General features: G+C 43.4%; 1 protein-coding gene across 5 annotated transcripts in view; it reads right to left on the bottom strand.

Moving 5' to 3' along the window:
• The window catches only part of GRIA1 (glutamate ionotropic receptor AMPA type subunit 1), a 242,143-nt gene that overhangs the window by 55,223 nt on the left and 163,754 nt on the right, over positions 1-23,166 (bottom strand). For 4 of the 5 annotated variants that reach the window (XM_075009943.1, XM_075009942.1, XM_075009945.1 and 1 more), the window contains 6 exons: positions 21,971-22,132; positions 19,920-20,087; positions 16,024-16,128; positions 14,022-14,132; positions 11,924-12,130; positions 8,957-9,327 (listed from right to left, as the gene is read on the bottom strand). In XM_075009943.1, the coding sequence (XP_074866044.1) occupies positions 8,957-9,327; positions 11,924-12,130; positions 14,022-14,132; positions 16,024-16,128; positions 19,920-20,087; positions 21,971-22,132 (1,124 nt within the window). The remainder of the gene's footprint in view (positions 1-8,956; positions 9,328-11,923; positions 12,131-14,021; positions 14,133-16,023; positions 16,129-19,919; positions 20,088-21,970; positions 22,133-23,166) is intronic. The other variant, XM_075009944.1, reaches the window with a different exon arrangement.

The following is a 23,166-nucleotide window of genomic DNA, read 5'->3' as shown; positions in this document are numbered from 1 at the left end:
ACCGAATTGAATGGGGCGTCGGGGTGCAGTGTCACTCTCTTTTAATCGTGGATAATTGGGCTCCAGTGTCTACCAGGAAGGAGACAGTAGTCTTATCATTTACTGTTACTAGGATCCGGGGGTCATTGCTTTGATTCTCTCTCCCTGTCAGTTTGAGCTCATTTATAGAGAGAGAGATTTGTTCCCCTGCTAGTCAACTTCCCTGGTTAATTTCAGCTAGCGGCTGCAGCTCTTGTAATTGCTGCTGCAGCTGCGTGTAAGGGGTGTCGCAGCTGGGGGGTGCACTAGGAGTAATCGCCTCCCTCCCTTGCTTAGGCCCTTTTAAGGCAGCCAGGAGCTTTAGCTTCCCGGTTGGCATTCTGTGCAGCAGATCTCGGGGGTATCCTAGATCTAAACACTGTTTCCACAGTTTAGTTCTTAATTCCTTTTCCTCTGGGGTTATCTCACGCCTAGGCTTAAAGCCTTCTTGCTGCCTTTTATCATTTCCCTTTAAATTTCTTATCTTAACTTTGGCCTGTGGTGCCTCAGTTTCCCCAAACTCTCGGAGGTCTCTTAGCATAAGTTCAAATAGCTCCTGATAGGAATAGTTATGCTCCTGAGCATGATTTCTGGTGGCTAACATTATTGCCCTATGAGGTCCAGGAGCCCCTTTAAGCACTGGTCTCAAATCCTCGGTTTTTACCCTCTGTCACATGGGCTCTCCTCCTCATCCCCATTCTCTGGACTAACTCGGTTGAGCAGAGCTGTTATAGACACAGTCTGCAGGGCTCCTTTAAGTTCATCCCCATTTGTCCACGGGGTGACAGTGGGTTCACCTCTATTACTGTGGTGGATTCCCCTAGCCCATCTACAGGCAAAGGTCCAAATAGACTTTGGACCCTCCTTATTCCTGGGGGTAAGGAATACTCCTGCACCCAGATTTACCCTCCCACATTCCCGGGAGGACAGCTGTGTATGGCCTGCTCCTGTATCCCATATTCTGCCTAGCCATTTTATCACTCCTTCCCCAGGCTTTTTGGCAAACTCATCTTGGATCTTTCTCAATTCTGCAGGCTCATAGCTGCGGGTAGTGATTCGGGTGGGTCGTGGCTCTGCCTTTTTGCTAGATTCACCCTCTCCCTGCTCAGTGAGATCTTTTTGGTAGGTGATGATGGGTCTCATGTGGATGGGGGGTTTTCCTAACTCAGGGGAGGAATAGGTGGAATATACCTCATCATCAGAGGAATCCCAGATGTTCCCATCCCAATCCTCTGGATCTAGCCAGAAAGCAGCCTCTACTTTAGCTTGATTAATTGTTCTGGGCTTGCTCTCTAATCTCGCCCTCCGCTCCACTCCTTCCTTCTTTATTAACGGAGTGAGGCGCTGTTCTAATTGGTGCAAATCATTACTTAGCAGGCGCTGTCGGGTGTCTAGGTTCTGGCAGCGCTGCTCTAACTCATCTCTTTCCCTTTTTACTCTTTCTAATTCTGCTTTCAGATTAGCATGGCTGTTACATGCTGCTTGTAGGGCACTTTTAAATAGCCAGATACAAGCTCCTTTTCCCTTTTTCTGCTTTATTCTACAAGCAGTTCTCCAACTACAGCACTGCAACCACAGTTCCTCGGGATTTTCCCATTCCCTTTCTAACATTTCTTTATCCCATTTTGGGTCAGCCCAACCTTCCCGGGCAAAGCTCTTTTCTACCTTGCTGAAATCAGTGACTGGCTTCATGCTGCTGTATTGGAACTAAGAGCACAAACCCTGCTCGCTGCGCTAATTCTGTGAGCCGATGCCCAGGTGCCAGCTAAGGGTCTGGTAGGGCAAAGGGGGTGATGCCACACCAGCAGCTACGCTAGGCAGCCAGGGCAGGCTGGGTTCTTTGGTTTGTGTTTCAGTTCGGGTACAGCAGCAAGAGGAAAATTACGCTTAGAGAGAGGCTTTAACAGTTACTTTTTATTTATACAAAGATAGAAACAATTTAACTAAGACAAATGATTAAGGTACAAGTTAGTACTCGTGGTTTTTAAAGGGGAAACAACACAATTTAACTTAAGAAAAGTTTTAGACAAACTAGCTAGCTTACACTAATACAATTAATATGTACACAAGAAAGGCACGTTGCAGGTGTGATTTTCACCACTGCCTCTTAGACCTATAGGAAAGAAGTGTAATACAGGTGTAATTCTTACCCCTGCCTCCTAGATCCGGTGTGACCCAGAATCTTTCTCTCAATCCCTCAGGAAGAAGTAGATACGAACCAGGCGTCCCCAGTCTCAGGAGTTAATTCCAGACTTGACCAGCAGGTGTAGGTGATTGAAAACTCAAAGGGGAGGTGGTCTGCCAAGCCCCTTTATACTCCTTTTGTCACGTACGCTTCTTCCTGGTCTCAAGTGGTCAATTGGGAGGAATATGTTTGAACCCCAGGTTTCCAAGGGAAGGTGCAAGGCTCAGTTTGCACCTGTGAATTGTGGACAATTGGGCACCTTTGGAGGTGATGGGCAGGGGTTCCCTGTTCTTCCTGGGGCAGTGATCAAGACGTGTCAATCACCGAGATCAGTCAGAAGGGCGGCCATTAGCTAGCCCATTCACTGTCTGGTTTTTGTGTATAGTAGAGAGGCTGGGCGAGACAGCACACCTGCGTTCCCAGGACATCAAAGGCTACCTGTCTCCCCTGCTTATTTCTCTCTCTGTCTCTCCCAGTGTGGGGGAGAGGAAGAAAAGGCCAAGTGGGGGGGTTCATGTCTGGCTACACCTACCCTGCTTGTTATTTTGAAGTAGCAGGCTGCTTATTTCAAAATAGTTCTGCCTTTTTCTGAAGCTTCCTCACAGTGGCTGCGGCTACACTACATTCACCTTTTAAAAGGGGAATGCAAATATGGCCGATTGGAAATGCAAACGTAGTACTGATTTACATATTCTGCATCTCGTTTGCATAACAATGGCCACTCGCTTTTCCAGAAGTGCTGTTTTCAGAAAAAAAAAACCAAGCAGTGTAGATTGGTTCATTCAAAAGGAAACCCCACTTTTGAAAGCACCCTTCTTCCTCATATTTTTCAGGAAGAAGAATTCTTTCGAAAACATGGTTTATTTTCAAAGGAACCCCGTCTACACTGTTTGATTTTTTCCCAAAACCAGCACTTCTGGAACAGCAAGTGGCTGCCATTATGCAAATGAGGTGCACACTACGTAAATCAACACCCCATTTGCATTTCTGATAGGTCATATTTGCATTCCCTTTCAGAAAGGGGAATGTAGCATAGCTGCAGCCAATGTGAACAAGCTACTTCAGTTTAGTTATTTCAGATGTTATTAACTTGATTTTACCTATTTTGGAATAGTTTCTGAATGTTACCCTTTGAGGTGACAGAAGATAGAAGGACTGGCTGGTAGGCTATAGTGAATGCTGGCTCCTTGCCATAAGACACATAAGTTGATATTTGTTTTGCTTGCAAAGCAATTGCTATGCTACACTTTTTTCACTTCTAAGAAAGCTGTGAAGTGTCTCAGAAATTCCAGCTAGTCAACTGGGGTGAAGAGAGAGTCAGTAAGACTCCCAACCTACAGAAGCCTAGTTAGGTACCAGGATCTGTGAACATAGAACCTAACTCGACTTCCCACTCCAAGGAAGGGAGAATCTGAAACAAGCAATTGGGGAGGACAGCTGAGGAACTGAAGTGAAACATGAGTCGGAGTTCTTTCCCATTCCTCATCTGCAGCAACTTCATCTCTGCTGCCAGAATATGTTCGTTTGTTTGACGGTACCTGGGATTTTCCTTTGTCTATCCTTAGAGTGTGGAACCAAGCCTGATTTACACATAGTCCTTGTACCAGTATAACTATGTCATTTAGTAACAGAGAGATAGCTGTGTTAGTCTATATTCTATCAAAACAAAAAGGCAGTCCAGTAGCACTTTAAAGACTAACAAAATAATTTACTAAGTGGTGAGCTTTGATCTGTCCCATGAAAGCTCACTACCTAATAAATTATTTTGTTAGTCTTTAAAGTGCTACTGGACTGCCTTTTTGTTATGTCACTTGGGATGTGATTTTTCTCCCAATATTATTAAATAGGTGAATCTCATAGTGTGGCCACAGTTATACCAATCCTTCAGGTGCCAGGCATAAGTTATACTGATATAATGCACTTTTGTACTGATACAGCTATGTCCACACAAGAGTGATTTGTACCATTTTAACTATACCGGTATTGTCAGAACAGCACAATTTTCATGAGTAGACAAGGCCTTCCTCTCAAACTGTTGTAAGTTGGGGTGATTCTGAGTTTCTCATCACTGTGTGCCCAACTGTATGTTGGAAATAGGCAGTACTACTTGAATCACATTTACTTCACACCCTCGTCCTGCAAATCCTTGCAGAATAGTTAGTAGCTCTCTTGAAAGGATGACTTCAACAAGGAGCTTTTTACTGGGCCTGCATTTCACATTTAAAATGTACTTTTGCAATTTCATGATAATTTTATGAAGTCTGTATAGTGCTATGAGCAGACCAGTGGTTTATGGTCTGTTTCACCCTTGACCAATTTCTGTCCATAAGCGTATTCCTGAAATTACTCACAACCCAAAACAATTTATTTTCTATTTCAATCTGAGCACAGTTGTGGCATGTTTCAATCAGAATTTTGGAAGCATGAATTCATAGATTCTCAAGGCAGCTGTGACAAATAGGATCATTTATTTTTTCCTCCTGCATAACACAGAACATGTCATTTTACCCAGTCATTCCACTGGGCAATTATTTTGCAGGACAACCACCAAACTATATGAACATGCATAAGCTTTTAGGCTCTCTGCTCACATCAAAATATTGCAGAATCTGTGCTCTTTTTAATTCTCAAAAAGCTTTTTTTTTGCCAATGACACACCTTCTTCAGCAGCAATTGTGTGGGACAGGTTAGAAAAACATTGGTTTAATATGTCAACACACCTCTAAACCTCTTCTTATGTGGGATTTTTCCATGAAGACTGTTGCCTTCATTTATTGACTTTCTTGCAAATATTTAAGTTTTCCACTGGTCACATACAATAAATATACCAGGCCCAGCACTGCTGCTGTAAGACTGCTTCCTATTTCCTCACCCATTCCCTACTGGTGGTCAGGATTACAAAATATAAATATCAGTATAAGGCAGAAGGTCCAATATCCAGGCAGGCCAAGAGCTGCTGGTGATCCTCCACCCCATCCCACACACTCTAACCTTTCACAACCTCCCTGCCTTTGCACAGGAACATTCCAGGCCAGGTCAGTTGACGGGTGAGGCAAAGGGGGCAACTGCCTTGGGGCCCAGTCACTCTAAGGTGCCTGGGGTTCCCAGCAGACAACACCACTACTGCATCAGCTGGAGCTCTGAACCCCTCTGAGTCACCAACCATGCACCATTCAGTGCGCTCTATGGGGCTCTGAGGGCTCTGGGGGCCCAGATCCATGTTTTGGGGGGCACAGAGCTGGGCTCCCTCCCCACACCTAGCCCCAGGGCCTGTGGTGGCTGTCAGCCCTGCCACTCCACAAGAAGGCCCCTCCCTCCCTCCAAACTCCAGGACTGACCCATTCTCAGCAACACACCACAGGACTCCTTATCCACACAGAGACAATGAATCTTTATGGATTGCCCATTTCAGCAGGATACGCTGCAGGAACCCTACCCCTCTATCATGGCACTATGGAGTCTTCTCCCTCTTTATATAGTGATCCACCACAAAAGCCCATGTCCCCACAGTGATAAATCCATTGCTCACCTGTGCACCATCACCAGAAACTTCCCTCCTCCTTCTCTTCACTGATGCTGCACTCCACAGAAACTGCCCCTCCTTGCCCCACAGCCGCTCCCTCCCCTCATGGATGCATTCCCCAGAGTATCTGTCCACTCAAAGCCTCTGAATCATCATGCTGCAGCTCAGCACTCCAGAGCCCGTCCCTCAGCTCGACACACCTCAGCCACCTCCCCACTGCACACACGACGATACCCCTGTACCACAAGCCTATCTGCTCATGTTCCTATTTCTCCTGCCTAACCTCAGCAGCAGACCTTAGCTCATAAATGGGTCCCTTGAGGTAATTCATTGACACTGAGATGTGAACAGGATACTTGGGATCACAGATGGCTCATGGATGATCAATTTTTTTTTTTCGGTTTTTAGAGGCCACACAAGACACAGCTCTTTAAAATAGTGAGACATTGCTACACTGCTTATATATCTTGTCCTGCCACAAGACAGGATGAGCAGACACAGGTTTTTGCCTGTGGCAATCTCTGCTGAAGGACAAGCTCCAGGAGCAGAAACCAGCAAAGACGTGGAAGATAAAACTACCCCATGAGCAACTGGACACAGATATGTGTGAGCACATTTTATAATACAAATAGTTGGTCGTCATTTTTTGCATTAGAACATTCCAGTCAGAAAACGCAGTTCTCTTGAAATCAAAAGATTTTTGTCCAGAGAACAGAGACATAAACACTCACTGCAGGTTGACATTTAAAAATGAAACAATACTTTACATTTTGAAATGGCAGTTCAAAGTAAAAAAATGTCATGTCAAAATGTCAAATCATTTTAATTTGTTCAAAAACATTGATATTTTTCATTTTGGCATTTTTTTAATCTGACAAGTTTCTGGATTCTTCACACTGCAGTTTTCAATATTTCAACTGACAGTTTCCATTCTGAATGGAAACTATTTTCAAAATTTTGAAACTTCTTGAGGGACAAAAACTCCCGACCAATAATACCAACAACAGCGATCACAACAATAATTATAGGGTCCTAATGTGTGCAGCCATAAGAGATTATGTTCAAGGTTAAACTCCTCTCTTTTGGAATTCACAGGGAAAATCTCTGTGAATGCTTCTGGAAGGTGTTTGATAATCAAAGATCAGCTGATGACCTTTAAAAATATATTAATACTAGAGTGACTTAGAAGTTTTTTCCCCCTCTCTTTTATCAGGAATTTCATTACTGTTTTGCCAAACAGTACACCCAGCACACAGGCACTTTAATTTTCATCACACAAAAGCCCATGTTGTTGTTTAGCGCTATTGCTATTTGCTGATGGGAATCGTTTGTTTAATCCCCCAGAGTCTCGCTGTCCTCTCAGCATGTGTAAAATTAACTTCCATCTGCACCATTCTCACAGAATGAATGTCATCTGAGGCTAAAATTTCCTTTGTACAAAAGAAAAACAAGGCCAAATTTAAAAAAAAAAAAAAAACAGATGGAAAAAGTCTCATCTTGATTTGTTAGTAGAGTAGATTTGATCTTCAAGTCACTGGGGAACATAAATTCAGAAAACCAAGAAGCCAGTCCCTAGAAACATTTTTCCGATTGCTCACATGTCTGCTTTAAGGATCCACATTACACTTGGAAAGGGTCTTATTTTAGACTGTGGCTCAAACTAAAACACAATAGTGGAACACCAGTGAACTTCTGTGAAATTTGGATCCACCTCCTAAGTCAGCTCTGCAACAGCCCTGCCAAACCACTAGATTTAGTGAACTGCTTCCTCACCCAACAACAACTTTGGATCTGTCCAAATCCAGGCCTTACAACATGGCTTTGATTCATCTCCAACGGAGCTGGGCAGGAAGTAGTTTCTCATGCTGAAAATAACAAGATTTCAGTTTTTCCCGATCCCCAATCATCACCAAAAAAATAAAAATCTCCCAAATTTTTAAACAAACCAACAAATTTAAAAAATGTAGTTTCCATCAGTTGAAACAAAAACATTCTGATCCTTTTAAAGCATTTTGTTTTCATTTTCACTGTGTCTACATGTGCCCTTTCCTTTTGAAAGGGGTGTGTTAATGAACGGGTTCGAAAGATGCTAATGAGGAGCTGCAATGAATATTCAGTGCCTCATTAGCATAATGGCAGCTGTGGCGATTCGAAAGTGCGGCTTTTCGAATTGCGCGCTGCCTGTGGAGATGAGACTTTCCGAAAGGACTCCCCCCAGTTTTTGAAAGCCTTTCTTCCTATCTGGCAATTGGAAGAAGGGCTTTTGAAAACTTGGAGGGGTCCTTTCGGAAGGTCCCGTTTCCACAGGTGGCGCACGATTCGAAACACCGCACTTTTGAATCGCCACGGCTGCCATTATGCTAATGAGGTGCTGCATATTCATTGCAATGCCTCATTAGCATCTTTCGAACCCACTCATTAACATGCCCCTTTTGAAAGGAAGGGGCACGTGTAGACCCAGCCCTTGTCTCTTTCTTTATTTTAATTTATTTTATTATTCAAATTGCAGTAGGACAGGTCTAGGTTGGATAGTAGGAAAAACTATTTCACCAGGAGAGGGGTGAAGCATTGGAATGCTTTACCTAGAGAGGTGGTGGAATCTCTGTCCCTAGCGGTTTTTGAGTCCCTGCTTAACAAAGCCCTGGCTGGAATGATTTAAGTTAGGGTTGATCCTTGAGGTACGATTTTTGTAAGCAAAGAATAGCAAAGAATACTTGTTAGACCCAAGTGAAAAGTTGGGGGATTGGTATGACATGACAGACTGCAGAGCGTTTCTCTTATTAATCCTATTGCTAACAAGGAAAAATAAATTGCATGAAATCATCAATAAAACACACCATTCTCCTGTTTTACTGGGTTTTCCAAGCTTCCATGCAAAAGCTGGGTTGACTGTTTTGTTCAAATAGAATAGACATTGACCAAAAAATGAAAGATAAGTAAAATTGGGTGGGTGGGGAAGGTGGTTTTGCAAAACATTTCTGTTTGGACTTGTGTGTTTCAAAACCAAACCTAAAATTAGGTGATATGTAAAACCAGCATTTTATCTGAGTTCCAATGTCTGTAGTGTTGGGTTCCTGTTTTGGCCCATCACGTGTGGTTCAGAAACCTGAGTAATAAAAAAGAGAAAGGAGCCAAAAGGGATATATGGCCCCACAGCATCCAAAACTACTAAAAATGCATGAATTAAAAGTGTGTATGTGTGCACGCGTGTGTATGTGTAGGTAACCAACCTTGGAGAAATATCACATCCTTGCTGCATGAAGGCTCCCAGGGAGAACCAGAGACTGTTAAATATCCCAAATTCATTAGTCTGGTCACTGGCTGGCTGGTCACGTCCTTCCTCGAATTCCTCAGTATGCCATTCATAAGGGCTGAAACGGCTGACCAGGAAGAGAACAACGCTTACTCCAATGTAGGCAAAAACAATGCACATCCAAATCTCATAAGCCAAGGGATCCAGAAAGGAAAAGACCCCGGGCTTGGACTTTTGAGGTTTTTTTATCATGATGGATATGCCCAGGCTCATAAACGGTTTGGAAAAGTCTATGACTTCTTCTCGGACGAGGGTGATGGTTAGTGGTGCCACAGCCAGATCAGCTCTCTGAAAGGAGAAAGATACACAGTTTGCAGATGACATGCATGGACACACTTCATCATCAGCCTTCTCTTTCTCCTCCCTATTACTGCACTCCCAAACCACTCTCTGATTTTGGAGGAAGATTTAATTAGGAGAAACCGATTACTAGACAAATGCTAAAAAAAAACACCCCCATCCCACTAATATGTTATTTCCTTTCTTATTTTTACTGATTGCAAGTAGGGTTTAAAAATCAGAGATCTTTTCCCCAGCTACTCAGCTCCTCCTGTCTGATTCATCCATTAATGTCACAACCCAAGGCTACTGACATCTCATTTCACAACCATTTTGCACAATTAAGAAATGACAAAGTCTTATCTGATGCGACAGAAGAGACAGGAAGAAAGTTTACTGATTGGGGTGATGCCAGGATGTTTATTTTCAGTAGGAGATGCTTTTCTATGACATGACTCAGATAGATGAAGGGAAATATTTTTCCCAAAGCCTAAATCACTTTTGAAAATTCAATGACAGTTCCTAATTCACACAAATCCAGATTTAGACAGGTATATGCATGCACTACCGATGCCCCTAAGATGCCCCTAAGATGTACAAGACTGCCTAACTTCTATTGACTTTCATTTTGATTTTCCTGAATGCAGAATTGAGACTGTCTCATGGTCAAAGTTGCTCTTGCAGAAACTGCCTTTTTCAAGTCAGAAAATCATTCCAATGGAAAATTCCTGACAAGCTGTAGTGAACAGTGATCAAGCCATCCAGCAACCAGATAAAAGTGCGACTCAATGCACGCTTAAAAAAGGAAGTACTAAGAGCAAGGAGATTCAAAGGGAGAACCCATTTTTGTGCTGAGTTTGACTAGTCAGAAGCCTGCCATTTCAAACCCAGGTGCTCTGACAGGGGTCAGCAACCCCTGGCACAGGTGCTGAGAGTGGCACACAAGCCGATTTTCATCAGCACACACGGCGGGAACTCAGCCCCGCCCTTCGTCCTCCATGCAGCCAGGAGATAGCTTAAAGCCAGGCCACCTGTGAATTAACATAAAACCAGCTAATGCTACCAAACACCATGTAAACAGTAAGCTCTGCATCTTCATTTATTAATGAAGCTGGTATAAGTAGGACTATCCGTGACTTTAAAAAGTCTCATCGACACTGGTACCATACATAGAGGTCAAAAGGTCAAATATCGGCATTCTGCCTCAGAAAGGTGGCTGACCCCTGTGTTACAAAGAGGCACCAAATCTGGGATTTCCCTGGGGGTGCTAGATCCTGACTTTGTCCCATGCCCTGCCCCCATTCTCCCCCTTCTGCAAAGCCCTCACTCCTACCCTGCCGCTTCCTGCCCCTGTGCTGCCTCGGCCCAACCTCCACCTCCTGCACACCACTGCACAGAGGATGATGGCAGGCAAGAGGCACTGGGAGAGAGAAGAGGAAGTGATCCCTGAGGCTGCTGGTAGGAGGGAGGAGATGGAGAAGGGATGGATGGAACTGGTGGAGTAGGTGCCAATGGCACTACTCCTTCACAGCTCTGTCAGAAACAAGGGGACAAAATGGGCATGCTCAGAGTACTGGTTTTGGAGAAGGCTGCCTGGGTAATTTATCTCTGAGGTCTCCTCTCAGTAGCTGTTCTGCAATGGGAGAAGCTCTCTGCATCACTGCAGGCTTACCTCCTAGAAAAAGGTTGATTAGACTATGCTCTAGATGTTAGTGCATTAAAATATAGCTGGTAGGAGGGGAAAGGTCACATGGGCTGCCGTGGGGGTAGACCTTAAGAATGATACTCTAATTCCATGGAAACTGACGGCACTAATAGAAATATAACAGCAACAAGGCCATGGTGATATGATGAAAGGGTCATATTGTTCCATCAAAATGAGCATGAAACAATAAAGTTGTAGCACTGGGTAGCATTAAAACCCTAAGCAACATGCAATGATAGTGACATTCAAAGCATAAGAGGAGACTCAGTCAATACAGCTACACAGAAAGGGCACCACTGGGACTTTCACAGGACACCATCTCCTGCTTTTGGGTGCTGAGTTCAGTGCTTAGGGGCACTAAAGGGTACCTAGGTGCTGGAGGACTTAGTGACGTGCTGTAATAAGGCCCATTATTTACCTAGTTCTTGCAAGACCTTTGCCACTAAGGGCAGGAAATATCTGATGTGAGTGAGCATACACTTACTGGGAGATCGATCCAGCCAGGGTCAATCTTCTGGGGTCTGATTTCATACTCCTAGTGGGGATCAAGGGAGATCAACGGGAGAGTTTCTCCCATCAACCTCCTTCAGTGAGGACAACCAGATAAGTCAATCCTAGATATGTCAATTCCAGCTACACAAGTGAATCGACTTTAAGGTCCAGTGTGGACCTGCCCTGAGATTCAAAACCCTTCCTTCTCTTGTGCTTGTTCTATCTGAGGCTACTCTCAGCTCCCCTGGAAGCTGGGAATATCAGAAATCTTTCTCAACCATCTCCTGCAGAATATGACGAGTTTGTCTTATCAATCAGTTTGCCTTGGGGCCTGGTAGCTACCTTTTTCGAAGTGCCCTCCTAATTAATTCCTACCATTATGAATTGGGGACAAGGTTGGACACTTACACCATAAACCAGCTCTCCCACCATGCCATTCCATGCTTTACTGTCAGGGTCCCGGGCTCCGTACTTCCCATCACTCACTATCTCCAACCTGTATTGGTAGCCAACATGCCTAGCAATCTCAGCAGCAAGCTCCACACAGTAGCCTTCATACCTCTCGTTGCCTTCAAACCGGTTTGCGTTCTTCTTGAGCATCACATATGGGTCTTCCTAGCAGACAGAGGACAAGTCAGTGAGTCTTTTCACCACCCCGGGAGATGTTCAACTTGTATCATGCTCTCGGGCTGGGTTGCTAGATATGATTCTCAATGCTCTTTCAAAATGATAGCGCCAGACTCATTTATGTGATAGCTTAGCACAGCCTGGTGAAAAAAAGCTTGGGCTAGTGACTTGCTTGTTTGAGAGTCCTCGTGTGCAGAATTCTGTAGCTAATGCAGTGCACTTAACTAACAAGCAAAACTGACTGGAATTCTACAATAATCTTTGGCACAGATTCCCACAGGGAAATAGTGCCTTCTACTCCAGGAGCCCTAAGCATTTCACAAATAACTGAACAAAGCCTTCCTCAGTCAACGTCTATGAGACAGGCATGTTGGTGGCTCATTATGTTGAACTTTACAGAGGTGCTTTTTGCTGCTCCATAATAATGGCTGAACTGAGTTTTGCACGTAAAGCAGAGATTCAACCACATTGTTACGTATGTGGAATATAGCATATCCATCCCAAACTCACAGCACCTGCTCTTTGGGTACACAATATAAAATACTGCTGTAAAGTACCTACTTTCCCCCTGCTGATGTCTCTACTTACTACCTGTTGCACTTCCTTATAGTTGTTTGTTTAAGAGAGGAGATATTTTAAATACTTATTTGATTATCTCAGGCAATGACAAGTTTTTTTGGGCCACCACTGGAAGAGGTAAATGCTGATGCTATTACATGATGAACCTTTCTAGTCTGGCACTTCCTGGGCCTGACCAGTGCCGAATGAGAGAATTTGCTGGACCACAGGAGATCAATATTGTCTAGCAGCATTACCAACACTTCAACTGCTTACAGGGCTCTTAGAAGACATCTAGGGGTAAATTACAGCTAAATAGCATCACAGAACACTAAGGCTACGTCTACACGTGAAGCCAACATCGAAATAGCTTATTTCGATGTAGCAACATCGAAATAGGCTATTTCGATGAATAACGTCTACACATCCTCCAGGGCTGGCAACATCGATGTTCAACTTCGACGTTGCGCGGCACCACATCGAAATAGGCACTGCGAGGGTACGTCTACACGCCAAAGTAGCACACATCAAAATAAGGGTGCCAGGCACAGCTGCAGACAGGGTCACAGGGTGGACTCAACAGCAAGCCGCTCCCTTAAAGGGCCCCTCCCAGACACAGTTGCACTAAACAACACAAGAGCCACAGAGCCGACAACTGGTTGCAGACCCTGTGCATGCAGCATGGATCCCCAGCTGCCGCAGCAGCAGCCAGAAGCCCTGGGCTAAGGGCTGCTGCCCACGGTGACCATAGAGCCCCGCAGGGGCTGGAGAGAGAGCATCTCTCAACCCCCCAGCTGATGGCCGCCATGGAGGGCCCGGCAATTTTGACGTTGCGGGACGCGGATCGTCTACACGGTCCCTACTTCGATGTTGAACGTCGAAGTAGGGAGCTATTCCGATCCCCTCATGAGGTTAGCGACTTCGACGTCTCACCGCCTGACGTCGAAGTTAACTTCGAAATAGCGCCCGACGCGTGTAGCCGCGACGGGTGCTATTTCGAAGTTAGTGCCGCTACTTCGAAGTAGCGTGCACGTGTAGACACAGCTTAAGAGCCAGATCTGGTGGCTGTAAACAAACTTTATGGGAATACTGGAAACTTGGCTACATCCACAATAAGTGGTCATCTGGCTAACTAAAATAACATTGGATTATGGATATTGCTGGACGAGGGAGTGCCGGATTAGAGAGGTTCAACTAGTGTATGCAACCTGTGTACAGAAAAAGGAGTTTGAAAAGAAAGAGGTACGAAGCACAACAAAGACTGTGGCTGAAGAGGAAGGTGTGAAGGAGACCTGTGCATTAGACACGCAGGAGAACTTACTAGAATAGTTGTCACTATGAAAGTCCGATTCTGGAGAATCACAGATTCATTGTCATCTTTGGAATCTGTGGGTGTGGGAACAAACTTATCATCTTCGTTCCATTTACCAATCTGTTAACGATAGAAAGCCTGTGAAACCCTGCTGTCCTCTGAGCCTGTTCCTCATACAAGCCAAGAGGAGAATAATATACCAATAGGATTAATTTAGGGGTTCATCACCAACCAAACATCTACTGCTCCCATAGTCCTGACTTCTTTCCCCATACCTGGGGCAGGATCAAGCCCTCAGTATCTTGTACTCATACACTGGTTATTTATTAATTGATTTGTATTGTGATGGTGCTTAGAAGTCCCAGCCATGTTCCGGGCCCCACTGTACGAACACAAAATTCCTGTCTAATCATTCAATGTATCTGGCCACACTGAGGAAAAAAAAAATCTCTGCCTAGTAAACAGGGCTTTCCACATGCAGGTCTCCAAGGGGTCGGTGTAAGCCAAGTGTTACAAGAATACAAAAAAAGTAGGAAGTATTTTCCAAAAGGAATAACACCTGTCAGGAAGTTCACTTCTATTGGTTCTTTTTTGACGCACTTCACATCTGAGACTATCACAGTCAATACACACCTTATAGGATATTGCTTCTGCATAAATAAAATGTATGTGCTGCTGCCAATCTAGATGATGAGCTCAAATTAGATAACCATAGTTGTCTCGTTTGGCTTGGGAATCTATGAACCACATGCTATTTTCCTCCTAATGAAACATCCATTTATTTTTTCTTCAATTGCTGACATAAATTCTACATTAATTAAGGTTTAATAGTATTGATTCTGTACTCTGGATAGTGCCAGCATTTTTCATTATCCAAAACTCTCTTCTAAAGCAGTGTAAATTCCAAAAGACAGAAGGGAAAATTTTCTCTCTTTTTGAGTTTTCTATATGAAAGTGGGAGATAAAAAGGTAGAGCCTGATTTTTCAAAAGCTTCTGCACGGAGTGAGCTCACGATGTGGTGGAAATCTGGCTACTTATTTTAGTGTTTAAAAGGAAATTGAACCCCTGAGGAAACCCTTCCAGATTGTGAATTTTACTAAAAATTCTGGCTATTGTGTGGGATTTCCAAAACAAGTCAGTCCTAAATCTGCTCCGAGTGATGTCAGTCATGTAAAACTCTCACTCACTTCACTGGGCATGGTGTTAGGCCAATGAAGTGTTGTTAAAAATTTCTTCCATCTTTTGTGTTTAAGTAATACAATGCTGTTTCTCAATTTTTTCTTCACTCACACAGAGCTCCTGCTCATAGCTACCCTACTCATGAATTCTCCCTCTGAAGACTTACCAGGGGAAAAAGCCTCCACGAGACCAACTCATCCTGTGCTAGACACCTTTCTCACAGCTAGGGTTATCCCTAGGTGCATGGCTTGTGAGGCCTGGGGAACTGCCCCCACAGCTCCCCAGGTGCATGGCCTGGGGCAACTCTTCCCACAGTCCCACCCTGTCCTTGCTCCACCTCCACTGTGCCCCATCTTGACTCTGCTCTGCCCCATGTGATGCAAGCCAGGAGATTATTGGGCACCAGGTGGCAGTAGTGGTAGCCTCCCCGCCATACTCACCATAGGAGTGTGAGCTGGAGTAACCCATAGCCTGCTCCACTCTGTCCTGCCCTGCTACTTTCCCATCCCAAAGCAGAGTGCCCTGTTGTCAAGGTGCTCTGCCTTTTGCAGCTGTGGAGAAGCTGTGGAGAAGCTGAGCACAGCGGCCCAGGATAGGGCTGTGGGTCGGGGAAGCAAAGCAGGCTTCCAGGTCATGCTGGCTCCTGCCACAAGTGAATGTGGGGTGGCAACAGGAGCCTTGTTGATGCCCCACACCAGGCCCACCCATAAGATGTTTGAGATGGCCACTGTGGTGCCCCTCAATGTGTGGGGCCTAGCGCAGCTCCCCTGAAATGTCCTATGGCTCAGCCCACAGCTTTTAAACAGGAACAGAACCAATCCTCTCCTTTACCTTCTTGACCCCATCGTGTTTCACTTCGATCACATGGAGGGTGTAGTTGGTCCGACGTCCTTTCTCATTAAACTGAACATTGCCGGTTAATCCTTCAAAGTGCACCTTAAAAGGATAAATACCAATGAAGAGAACAAAAGGAACAGCGGCTCATTCGAGGGCTGACTACCAGCAGTCACAGTGAATGGGCATCACCTTCTGGGCCTGGACACAATGCAGTTTTCATTCAGTGTAAACAAGATCTGGGTGTATTACAGTGCTGAGTTCACTTGGGACCCAACACTAGGCTAAGTCTTTCAGGGAGAGCTCTGAACTTGCTAGAGAGACAAGGTGGGTGCAGTAAGATCTTTTATTAGACCAACTTCAGTTGGTGAGAAAGACCTGAATAGAGATCTTATCTGGCTTATGCACGACACAGGCAATTTTTCCACCAGGCTGTGTCAGAGCAACAGATGCAAAAGCTACAGAGATACGTCCACTGCCGCAATGATCAACACCTCTCACAACTCAACTTTTGAAACCCCTGGATTCCACCCATGCCAATCACACCAGGTGGTATATTTTATCTAGTGCACTAAAGGCTCTGATAACAACTATCAAGCAGTCTTGTAGCACCTTAAAGATTAATACATTTGTTATAAGCTTTCGTAGGTAAGGCCCACTTCCGCAGATTATGGAGCAGATCACTAACAACTATAACAATCATTGCATACTAGAACAAACTCATAGGCTATGTCTACACTGGAAGCATGCGTTCACAGAAGTTACTATCAACAGGGAAATCTCAATGGAACCTCTGTCAACAGATTGCATCTACACACAACTTGCTCTGTCGACAAAACTCTCTAGTGTAGACACAGCCATACAGGAAAATGATAAAAGACTCTGTGGGTTTACATGACTGGGACAGAAGGAGCTTTTCAGAGCAGGAGGATAGAGAAGCAGGGCCAAGGGACTCAAATAGCAATACTCTGTGGAGGGAACACTGAACAAGAGACAGTCTGCTGGAATGAGAGTCAGAAGAGTTCAGGCTCTGTCCTCAGCCTTATCGCTAACCCTAGCCAAGTCACGTCTAATCTATGCCTGGGTGTTCCTTGTCTGTAAAACGGCAATAGTGCCTACTGTCTTTCTAATAGTGCTGTGAGATGCTCAGAGTAGAAGATGCACAAAACGAGCAGCAAATACTGTAACTGTGAAGGAGACCACCTGCTCCAGAACTATGCCCCTTTTCTCGACATGCCTGTGCGTCTCTGCCACAAACATCCACCAAAAATTCTTTACATATTTTCTCAGAAGAGATGTGCCTGGGGGCGTTCAGAGAAACCAAGGTGCTTCTTTTCACAAGGCACAACATGCTTATCTGTTGTGGGGTGGGGAGAGACAATGATGTACCTTAGAAGACAGCAGCATTAGAAATTCTAAATGGCATTTTCCCCCTCTTGCATTCCCTGGACCTGGCCTGAGTGATTCTTTTTGATATTTATTCTTTCTGGGGCATTTTGAAGCAGGACCTTGTTAAAGAACACAGGTTGATGATGCAATCGTGCTTTTCAGATTTCCGTGATGTGAAGTCATTCCATGTTTATAAATGAAATGGGAAGGCTATCATTTCCCTGCATGAGAAGGGTGGTCCTTATAAATGCTGTTGGAGCCCTGGAAATATCCTGTGGCTTTCCCCATCTCTGATTTTGCCTGCCATGTTTATTTCTAGATCCAAATTCTCTTCAAAACACAAACATTTGGATTTAATTAGAAGGGGGTCTTTGTTGAGAGTCCCGGGATAATTTTTCCCACTCCACCTAGCAGTGAGAACAAAGGAGCCTCAGGAATTATTAAAGTAAGTCTGCATTCCTGATCTTTAGACGTGTCAAGTATCCACACATCTAACTGAGGCCAGTTGGAGGGTTTAAGTGCTCAGACTCTCTGAAAATCATGCAATAGAATCCAAGCTCCCCACGTGGCACAAAAACTGACAATGGGAACTTGACTTGAGCTCTTGCTTAGTAGGGCAAATGTACAGATACATAGGAACTAGAGCTAACGTAACTAAAGAATACCATTTGTGGTGGGACTGAAGTTTTAATTTTGTAATTGTTTTGGTTTCCTGCAGTCATTTTCTGGATTTTTAAAGAAAAAATGAAAACCAAAAATGTTGGATTTTAGGCCATTTTTGAAAAACAACGCCTGCCCCCCAGTGAAAGCTATAATCCATTATTTTTTACAGCAAAATCAAACCAAAACCCATTTCCCCCCCAAAAAAACATTAATTTTATCAAACCATTTTTAGGTGCCTCTTCTTTTCTGAAGAACTGAAAAAAAAACATTCATATTGGCTGGAAAAGCCATCTTCCATTGAAAATATAAAACAAGATTATGGCCAATATTTTTGATTTACTGGATTTAATTTGAACAGAGAGGGAGCCGTGTTAGTCTGTACTCCAACAAAACAAAATAGCAGAAATGTAGCACTTTAAAGACTAGCAAGACCCCACTTGGGTCTGTCCCATGAAAGCTCCTCACCAAATGAATAATTCTGTTAGTACTTAAAGTGCTACTTTTCTGCTGTTCTGTTTTGTTGGATTTAATCTTGATGCGAATGGTGCAGCATATTAAGTAATTTTTCCTTCTTGCTGTTGCCATCAGTGAGACCCTAAACAGCAGCTGAGGTTGCTTTGGGTTTTATGTCTGCTGAACTATTTTGAATATGTAAAGAAACAAACACATCCCTGTCTGAAACATTAGATCTCAGGGGCTGTCCACAAATTATGTAAAACATATTCCTTTGATATTCAAGACCCACCATCGCTTATAACATGGTGTTATACTCAAGCAAAGATGGAAAGTAAGGAGCTACCCACCGCCTGAGGTATTGTGCGGTTTATAGCTGTCACTTCACTGTGTAATCTTCTGAAATCCAGTATCAATTTACTAAGAATCCAAATCTTATAATAAAAAGGACAAAGCAAACTCCAGCCTTCCATCCCAAACAGCATGTCAAACAGTAAAGTCTGTCTGTCTTTGGCTGTGTTTTATACCATACTTGTTGCCCCAGTATCTAAGTTCTGTGGGATAATTTAAAAAAAAAAAGAAAAGCGTGGTGTGGAGAGGAGTTCCGAGGAGACTGGAGGTGTGATTGGAATCCCTTAGCTAGCGCTGCATGATTAGATATGGTCCAAAAGCTTTGATTTTTCCAACAGCAACCAAGAGACAAAGACAAAAGAACATAATTTTGCTGCAAATTTCATCCTATGTTTTGACCAGCTGGTTGAAAAATGAAGTTTTCAAACAATTGAAGCGGGGGGCTGGGAGGGTGAGGGTGGAAGGCGGTATTTTGGGTGACTTTTATCATGAAATGTATTCCCATTTTCTAAGCAGTGACAACAATGCTGTTTTTTCCTGCTGTGCCAGGTTTACAATGGCACATTAAAGTGCTTTATATACAGCACAGTAGTGAAATCAGCAAACCTGGTCTGAAACACATGCAGCCTCCCCTTCAGAGAAGAGGATCCTTTTTTGATTTCAATGTGAAAGGGAGTGAAATGTGTCTGCTTTAAATAGTTCTTGAATTAAAAGAAAGCAAGATTTTCTTGTTTTGACCAAGCTTTGCGTCAAGGATTCTGTTTGTTCAAGCCCCAAACTCTAAATTAAATTAAAGGAAGTAAAAACACATGAAATCAAACCAGAAACATGGTTTGCCAAAAAGCCATTACATTTCTAACAGCTCTGCTTCTAAGCTGTAAAGAGCAGACTGTCCTTGCTTCTTCGTTGTTTCAGCATTTCTCTTGGTACACACATAGCCCCTTCAGAAACGTTCTCCCTACATTCTTACTGAGGAAGCTACTGCAAAGTAAAGCATTGCTTCTTGTTGCACAGAGTTGCTTGGGTTCGTTTCTAACCTGCTGCAGTGCTCTCTGAATGTCAATCCCTTGGCCCCAGGGAACAGCTGGATTTGCAAGGCAGTCTCCAGCATTCCCACGCCGCGAGATGTCAATCCGTTGCCTCCGCAGGCTCTGGAAAGCCTCTGCCATCACCCGAACCCCATCGTAAGTAAGAGCAGATGTGTACTAGAAAAGGAATGTGGAGAGGTGTGTTGTCTGTTAGGGTGAGTTGGCTTGCTGTTTTTCGTCAGTTGTTCACCCAAAAATAGAAGAGTTCCCAGAAGTTCCCACCTAAAGCCTCCCACTATTGTTTAAAGACCATTTTTTTCTATTTTCATCCTTCCATTTAATATTTTCCATATAATCACATCTAGTTTCCTGTAGTCCCCAGTGTCTCGTTGACTTCTGGAAATTTGTACCTTGATTCCCAGAAGAATCTAGGTAAGAACATAATTTCCTGCTGCAGCACTCAAAACCTCCTGTTTGCTATCTGAACTGCTGTTAGAAAGAGCTTCTCTTCTTTCCAGAGAAAAGTACCTTAGTCATAATGCCTGAATGGTGCTTAGTCTTAACAAATCTATTATCTGAGTCTTTCCACCTAGGTCAAACTGGATTTAAAATACATTGTGAAGGGCTCCTTTGTGAGGTGCATGAAATTTCAAGAGTAAACCACTCATGGTAGTCGTAGATGAAAGCCAATTGCTCCTTCTCCCCCTCCAAACATCTTTTTTAAAAGCCTGTTGATTGAAGCAGAAATTATGGGCCTCATTGAAACACCTTCAGCAAAATAGTGACTATGAAGAATTAAGACTGGATTTCACTTTCATGTGATAACCTATTTCTCCAATTCATAGAATCACAGAATACTAGAATTGGAAGGGACCTAAAGCGGTCATCGAGTTCAGCCCCCTGCTGTCACAGCAGGACCAAGTGCCATCTAGACCATCCCTGATAGGTGTCTGTCTAACCTGCTCTTAAATATGTCCAGTGATGGAGATTCGACAACCTCCCTAGGCAATTTATTCCACTGTTTGACCACCCTGACAGTTAGCATCTTTCTCAGAAATTCCTTCTGGGTTGAAATTTCTCTTGCTGGATTTTTGCCTCAAAGTAAGTTTGTGTGTGTGTGTGTATATAGAGTATAAATGTTAGACAAATCTGTGTCCCATGACTGTATAAACTGATCTGAAATTTTGTGCAGGTGTGACAAAATCTGAATGGATTTTACTTACAGCTGATATACAAGCCAATGTTAAAGGAAATTAGTCTCTCTTACAAAACTGTCACAGGACCCTTAACTTCCATCCTTAACTGGCATCAGTATGGGCAAAGGGATTGAGCTGTTCACATCACCCAAAAAAGCTTTTCTAAGGCCCCATCTACACTACAGCGATCTTTCAAAAAAAGTCCTTCCCGTAGATCTCTTCTGAAAAATCTTCTTTCAAAAGAGTGCACCCACACACAAAAAAGCGGACTGAAAGATGGATCTGCTCTTTCAACAGAAAGCATCCACACAGCCCCCTGGTTTTCGAAAGAATGGGCCAGGGATCAAAAAATCCAGCACCATGAGGACTGCTTTTTTGAAAAACGGTCCTGCAAAACATCTACACACCCTTTTTTGAAAGAAGCTTTCAAAAGAAGATGCTCTTCCCGATCCGAGAGTGGTAGACTGCTTCCTGAAGAAGAGCCATGTTCTTTCGATTTTGGATCGAAAGAGCGCATTTTGTGTGTGGATGCTCCATGTGTACTTTGAAAAAGGGCCAGATTTTCTGAAAGAACTTGCTGGTGTAGAAGTGGCCTAAGAGAAAAGTAGCTACTTCCTACTATTACAGAAAATGATCTGGGTAGGAGACTGAGATGCTGGAAAATATATTGTGTTCACAAACACATTAGCTCACATGCTTCAACTAATGTGTTTTTAAAAGTAACCTTTTTTCCCTAAGCCTGTGCAAAGCCAAAGTCCTGGACTGGGAACTAAATGTTTGAATGTCTGATTCAGACATGAGAATGATAGCAATGGAGCCAGATGAATGCTGCTACCTAAAGAATTAGCTTTCAATACCACTTGCCTTTGGCTTCTTCCAGTCAACTCGGGGATGTTCTCTGGCATCACTGTTCTTCCACTGTTGCATGATCCTTGCTGGAACAGTGTCTGTGTAATTTGCCAACTGGAAACCAGTCACATTCGCTCCACTCTCCTTGAATTTTGTTAGATCAATGTCCATGAATCCCTAAGGGAGGAAAGAACCAAAAGGAGAAGTTCACTGGAAATGACACAGGCCTGGAGAAAATGGCTTATTTATAAATAATGGGATGGCCTGTCTCTGCATGGGTAGTTCTTGGATTTCAGGGAATTTTGTATCCATTAACATGGTAACAAATTCAACCATCCTTCCTTCTCTCCAAAATCTTCAATTCAAGCCATAGTTACTCCTTTTGTTACACTGAATGGATTTCCATTGTACACAACCAACAGAGAATGCCTGTGTTGGGTGATTACGTGAATTTCAATGCAGCAACATTCATATGCGTAGCAGCAAGACACATTTTCATTAGAGGAGGTTGAATAATGGAAAAAAAAATTACTCTCAAATAATGATTCAATGAATGTGTCAAAATTTGCCGTGAATATTGGTTGCAACAAATTATTCAGCCAGCTCTAACTTTTATGCACTCTAACATCAATGGAGGGATAATTTGCTTTTAAATTAGGGTCTATAAAAAACAGAAACTGATGGAACCATTATCTTTCAGTAGATAAGTAATAAATATTCATATTTACGTCATCAAAGGAAAAGGTCTGTTAAACAGTCGCTGCCAGATTATGATATTTTTGTAATTTTTATTAAAATGAAACAGCTACTTTTTTTTGTTCTTTAAGAAATTTTAACTGAAGCCTATTTTTATTATTTTTTCTCCAAGACCGTAAGACTAATATACGTGTGGCTGCCGAGACTAATACACACAGTTGTTGTAGAGTTGCTCATCAGGCTGCATTGCCAACACTGATTTTATTGTAAAGCAAAGCTGTTGAATCCTTCTCTGTGAAATAAAAGCAAATAAAGAACCAGGCAGATTTCGTAGGCAGATATAATGGGTGGGGGGAATATGACAAATTTGAAGCTTTCTAACTTTGACCATATACTGTTCCACAGTGAATACATGATGGACCAGTCTCTGGCTCCCTTAGGCTACGTCTACACGTGCAGCCAACATCGAAATAGCTTATTTCGATGTTGCGACATCGAAATAGTCTATTTCGATG

The sequence above is a fragment of the Carettochelys insculpta genome, chromosome 15, assembly GCF_033958435.1.
Source record: "Carettochelys insculpta isolate YL-2023 chromosome 15, ASM3395843v1, whole genome shotgun sequence".
Taxonomy (NCBI): domain Eukaryota; kingdom Metazoa; phylum Chordata; order Testudines; family Carettochelyidae; genus Carettochelys; species Carettochelys insculpta.
The sequence above is the reverse complement of the archived record's forward strand: the minus strand, read 5'-3'. Positions and strand labels throughout refer to the sequence as shown.